General features: G+C 56.7%; 1 protein-coding gene across 1 annotated transcript; it reads right to left on the bottom strand.

Moving 5' to 3' along the window:
• Positions 1–135: 135 nt before the first annotated feature.
• ORAI3 (ORAI calcium release-activated calcium modulator 3) lies at positions 136–5,513 on the bottom strand. Its single transcript, XM_036827439.1, has 2 exons — positions 4,513–5,513; positions 136–1,617 (listed from the first exon to the last, which is right to left on the bottom strand). Exons 1-2 carry the CDS (start codon positions 4,771–4,773, stop codon positions 955–957), a joined length of 924 nt encoding a protein of 307 aa, XP_036683334.1. The 5' UTR covers positions 4,774–5,513; the 3' UTR covers positions 136–954.
• Positions 5,514–6,025: the final 512 nt, after the last annotated feature.

The following is a 6,025-nucleotide window of genomic DNA, read 5'->3' as shown; positions in this document are numbered from 1 at the left end:
AGGGGGTCATACCTGGAACCTCCTCTCCTCCACCCCTGCCCTGCCCCCAGGGACACTTGCCTCCACTTGATTCTTAAGAACAAGTCAGCTGTTCCCGACAAGTCCTCCCCTTCACCCCATTCACAGCCACAGGGACATGTGTGAAACACAATTTATTATACAAAACTAGGTGCATCAAAAATTCAGTGTCAGAATACCTCTGTATTCCGAGGGCTATGGACTGGACCTCCTCCCTTAAAACCTCACCCCAACCCTTGCTAGGGATCAGGCTGGGCACACCGAACCCAGCCCTGAACCAGGAGAGTAGGAACCAGATACAGAAGCATAAGTGTGGGTCTAGGGCAGTGGGGCAGGCATTTGAACCTCCTCCAAATAGGGTGGCTTCTCCTTGGAAAGGCTGGACATATGCCTGGGGTAGAAACACCCAAATCGCTCTACCCAAACACCAAAGCAAGAGGGTGGGACCCATCAAAATCTGAGGATGAGGAAGAAAAAAAAAAGCCAACCATAAAATAGATTCTACAAAAGTATAGCAACGATTGGCTGCCTTCTGGGGCAGCTGGGTGGGTGTGTAAGCTTCTGACCTCCACATTCTATATGGGGGCAAGTGGCTAAGAGTCAGCACCAAAGGTCTGACAGGGTCTCCCTGCCTCCCCTCTACCTACCGCATGAGCCTTGGACTGAGGACCTTCTGCTTCCTCCCTTGCTCCTCCCAGCCCAGGTGTAGAGTAGAATTTCCAAAACCCACGGGACAGACTGACAGAGAGAATCCCTGGGAATGTGGGAGCTGCCCAAGGCCCAGCCCAAAGGACCCTGAGGGCAGGAATCTGTTCTCTACCTGAGAGTGGCCACAGGAAGTGGCTCCAGGCAGGGCGGGGGATGGGGTCCGTAGAACTGGGGTCTCTGGCTGACCCCTGAGGGAGGCGGTGCTCGCAGCTGTGGCTAACACCGGCCTCACACAGCCTGCAGCTCCCCCTGCAGGCGACTCAGCTCCTCTAGCTCTTGCTTGTGGCGGTCGGTCTTGTGAGCCACCAAGGAGCGGTAGAAATGAAGGGCAAAGGCCATGAACACAAGCCCAACAGGTACCATGATTGCCGTGGAGGCCATGGCTGCTTGCCAGCCTGGTCCATGGGCCCCACCACCACCGCCACATGCTCGCCGAGGTGGGCAGGCCTCAGGTGGCTCAGCCTGTGACGGGGCTACAGAAGCAGAGGATGGCTTGGAAGCTGGACTAAGGGAGGTGGCCACTGGTGGCAGAGTCTCAGGCACCTGGGAGGCAGGTACCACAGAGCCTGGTGTGCCCAAGGGGGCCCCGATGGGCACAAACTTGACCCAGCCAACCAGGACAACTTCAGCAAGGAAGAGGAAGGTGCCCAAGGCAGTGGAGAAGCCCCAGGCCAGCTCCACGTAGCGGTGGAGTCGCTGGTGTGGAGACTGATGGACAGAGTTGAGGTTGTGGATGTTGCTAACGGCTTCAATGTGAGGCAGCAGACAGGTGGAGACCATGAGTGCAAAGAGGTGCACAGCCACCAGCACGGTGGTGCAGGCGCTGAAGGCCACCAGCAGGCCTGGCGGGTATTCGTAGTTGCTCTCCAGCTGTACCTCTACCATGGCTACCTGTGGGGACAAGAAGGGATGGGTTGAGTGCCCATAACCTCAACAGTAGAGGGGTTTTCTGCCTGTTGGTATACATCACTGATGTATCCCTAAGACCTAGAACAGTGCTTGGCAGAGAGAGGGCACCCAGTCTTTGTTGAGTGAATGAATGGGCAGCCTTGGCAAGGCTCTGTCCTGTTCCAGACCTCGGTTTCCCCACCTGGCTATCTAGAGGGCTGGTGGCACGTTTCTGACAATCTTATCTTGTTATAACATAGGGGTTAAAAAGCACAGATTCTGGAGTGGGGCGGCCTGGGTTCATTTTCAACTCCACAAGCTGTGCAACCTTGAGCAAGTGGTTTGGTTCTCTCTGTGCCTCAGTCTCCTCACCTGGAAAATAGGGATGGATAACAGCACCTACCTGTCTCATACGGTTGTTTTGAAAATTTAATGAGATAATATATATCAAGTGATAAGAATAGTGTGAGGTACACAGTGTGCTCAGGTAAGTGTTTGCTGCTATTATTAGAGTTAACGCTGAAGTCCAAGGCCAGAGTTTGCAAATTGGCACACCACAAACCCAGGCCAGCTTGCAAACATGTTTTGCTTGGCTCAGACAGTGTGTTTTTTTAAAGAATTACGTTGCCAACTTCTAAAACTCAAGAGATTTCATGTAAATATTCCTATTTCCAGATCCTCTTGGAAACTTGGAAGGTCTGGTTACACCAGGCCCACATTCCTGCATGGCACCGATCAGCTAGGGTTGAGTCATGGCTGCTCCCTTTGGATGGGTGAGGAGGGTCTCTTGATAGCCACAGTCCCCACCCAGCCAACTTGGCATCCATATTGCCAAAGGCCTTTGCAAACACTTGAGTTGATGATCCTGTTCTAGGCTTGTATAAATTTGGACTCTAGAGCTGGACTGCCTAAATTCAATCCTGCCACTTACTTGCTGTGGAACCCTGGGCAGGTGTCTTAACATCTCTGATCCTCAGTTTTCTCATCTGTAAAATGGTCCCAGTAGTGGTACCTACTTCACAGGATAATAGAAGGATGATACACAAAAAAGCCTTAAGCATAGTGCCTGGTACTTAGCAATGGTTCAATACAATTTATATAATGTTATTCTAACCCAGGCCATCTGAATTCCAGAATCGGGATCTTTCCCCATGCCTGGTTCTTGCAAGATCCATTAAGTTGCTCTGGGGCTGGGGGAAGGAGGAAAGTGCAGAGCCGGGAGGGTGGTGGTAGGAAGGCAAGGCTGAATATTTTGGAAAATTGGGCCATGGCGGGTGTTAGCAGGTGTTTTCCACAGACAGAGATCTGGGCCAGGCCTGGTCCTGGTTTCTCCCACAGCCTGACTCAGCCTTGATCTCCCCTGGCAGGACTGGGGCCAGTCTGGCCCCCAGAACCTACTCATCTGGCCTCTTGATCCTGCAGAGAAGGTCCTGGCCCTTAAGCTGTCACCCCAGCAACGTACAAGTCCAGCAGCTGGCCGGATTGTCCCCTTGGGAACAGGCTGGACCATGGGGGGCATGGGGGTGGGGCAACTCCCTCAGCTAGGTCCACGGGGCTGCTCCCTTCCCTCTGTGGTCTGTACAGGTGAAGGGGAGCCAGCTCCCTGTCCTGAGATGACCCCATATCAGGAAGGGTGAGCTGACCTGCAGATCCTGGACCCCCATGTAGAAAACCATAGACCTAGGATGACCCTTAGGGGTAGAAACTTTCCCTCTCATCATTCCAATACAGAGGTTGTGGCACAGAGAGGAGCAGAGACTAACGCAAATCACCTAGTGCTATGACCCCTTTTTATCCTCATCTTGATATCCCCCTCATGTTCCTGTGAGGACCCCCCTCCAGCCCATTTTCTCCTTCTTCCTGTCATGATGGTGGGAAACCCTGGACTAACAGTCTAGCCACCCTGGGTCCTAGTTCATCCTATATCCTTCAGCTGCTGAGTGCTCTTGGCAGGCAAAGCCACTGCCCCATTCTGGGCCTTGGTTTCTGTTAACAGGTAGTCTGAGCCATTCTGATGTGTGTCTTGCTCTGACATGCTTGGATCTAGGGTTTGATGAAAAGAATCAGCTCACCTTGGGGCAGCTACTTGGCAGGCTACAGAGGGTGCACCCTCCATGATCTCACAATTTCCCACTGGCCTCCGAGGAGGCAGAGGCCTGTCCAGGGTTACATAGCTGGCCCCAAGCAGGAAAGAGCCAGGACTTGTGTCTGCTAACTGCTCCCCACCCTGGGACCTCCCTCGGTCTCACTTCCTGTGAGGCCTCTGCCGGTCAGCGGATATCACCTGCACTTGGAGTTTATCATCTCCAGAATCATGTATCAACTTCCTAAGCAGCTTTTTTCGCTAGGGGCTCCCTCACAGGCATCCTCTCTTCTCAGAGCTTTCCTGGGCTACACTAAGCACCCTCTGTGCTTGCTGGGGCCTGGCCGCCCTCCTTTTGGGTGACCACTCCATCCAGTTTGTTCTCTCAACCACCCCACCTCCCAGCCCCCACCCAGCTCTGATTTGCTGTTGAACCTCCGGTGGGGATCTAGTAACCACTTCTGCTGGACCATGCTCCTTTTGGAGCACTTCACTCTACCCTTGCATAGATATCCCCCTTGGTGATTTGTCTACCCCCATGACACGATGTGTCCCCTGTGACCCCATTAGGACTTGCTTATCCTCCCCACGGCCCAGTTTATGCTAGGGACCTGTTTATACACACCCACCCACCCACCCATAAGGGACTTGCGGAGTCCCTTGGGACCTTGTTTGCTACCCCTCTTGTACCTCTTAAAAACCAGTCTTTCCCTTTCCTCTACCCTGTCTCCCTTGGGTACCCGTTCACTTTGCCCCCAACCCGGTGCCCCCCATGTGCTTCACCCCCACCCTGTGCGCCCCTTCCCTTCCCTCACCATGGCGAAGCCCGAGAGCAGGGCAGACGTGCGGCTGGAAGCTTTCAGCTTGGCCCGGCTGAGGTAGAGGCGGCGCCAGCTGAGCGCCCGCAGCGAGTGCTGACTGGCCCCCATCAGGTCCAAGTAGCCGCGGTGCACGAACTCCCGGTAGGTGGCCGAACCCGCGGGGCTCTCGGCCTCCGGGTTCAGCGGGGCCTGTTCGCCCGGGTCCCCCTCGCCGCCCTTCATCCTGGGGCCGCAGCACCAGGCGGGCCAGTCCATCAAGGCGGGGCCGAGTCGCCTCGGGGACCCCAACAGGGCGGGCCCAGGCCGGGGGAAGGCCCCATCCCCCGGCGGGACGAGCGGGGATGCGACGGCGAGCGCCCAGTAAGACGTGGCCCGGGCGGAGCAGGAAGAACAGGCGTCTGCGGGGAGCCGTAGGGGCTGAAGCAGGACTGCCGAGGCCGAAACAGGAACTGGGGCGGAGGCGGAGCCGGGGCGGCCACATGATGGGGTGGAGCCGGGGGACCGTCCGCAGAGATCCCAAGGGACCCCGAGACCCCAGTCCACTTAGAATATCCTCTAGGTGCTTGAGCCCCGCTGAGATGAACGCCCAGCCCCAGCCAGTGACTGGGAGTTCCGGGCTCTGGACCACTGCAGGTACACCTGGACACCTCCAACGTCCAGACTCCAAAGCCCTACCTAAACAGTGAACTCCGGGAAAGTGAGCTCATCTAACTGTAGGGACCGCAGGAGACCCTGCATCCTCAATTTCCGGAAGCCCGGTAGGACCTAGGTCTCCCAGATACATCCAAACAGCCCCCTCCTCCCAGGGCCTCAACGAACACTCGGGTCTTCCCCGCCCTAGCCCCACATCCCCAACGCCGCAGACACACACACCAACTCGGCGGCCCCGGCTGGAAGATTTTGACTTTTATAGCAAACCATATTGTACAGACCCGGGGCCCAGGGGCCCAGCCCGGCTGGGTCCCCCACTTGCCCCCGCCGGGCTGCCTCCTCCCCCTCCCCCAAGCGGCCCCATCCTCAAGCCTTTTGCGATTCCCAGGACTCCCTCCCCTCCGGCCTTTGGTCCGCCCAGTCCCTCCCCCCACCCGCGCACCTCCCTGTTACCTGAGGTATGTGGATAGATTCCCCCCTCCCCTACATGGTACAACCTGGCTCCCCAGGGAGGCCTGGGCTGAAGGGCGGGACCTGGCCCCGACCCCTCCCCCTGGCTCCCCAAACCCCGCCCCCGCAGTGGAGGAATGGGCAGGAGAGGGCCAAGAGTCTGTTACTAAGTTCCCACGGCAACTAAGAGGGGCCCTTTCCAGCCTTAGCACTGGCTTTGGGAGGTGTCCATTGGCTGCTAATTCCATGGCAACCAGGAGTGGCAGTTCCCTGGGCAAATGGGATACAAGTTTCCATGACGATGAAAGAGTGGGAAGAGCCAAGCTGGAGGAGTCCCATCTTCCCCATCACTGGGCTGGCACCCCACCCCCCACCCCAGGTCAGGAGGGGTGGAGCTGCTCAATAC

Source organism: Balaenoptera musculus, chromosome 15, assembly GCF_009873245.2.
Source record: "Balaenoptera musculus isolate JJ_BM4_2016_0621 chromosome 15, mBalMus1.pri.v3, whole genome shotgun sequence".
NCBI lineage: Eukaryota > Metazoa > Chordata > Mammalia > Artiodactyla > Balaenopteridae > Balaenoptera > Balaenoptera musculus.
This window is presented reverse-complemented; position numbering and strand designations above follow the sequence as displayed.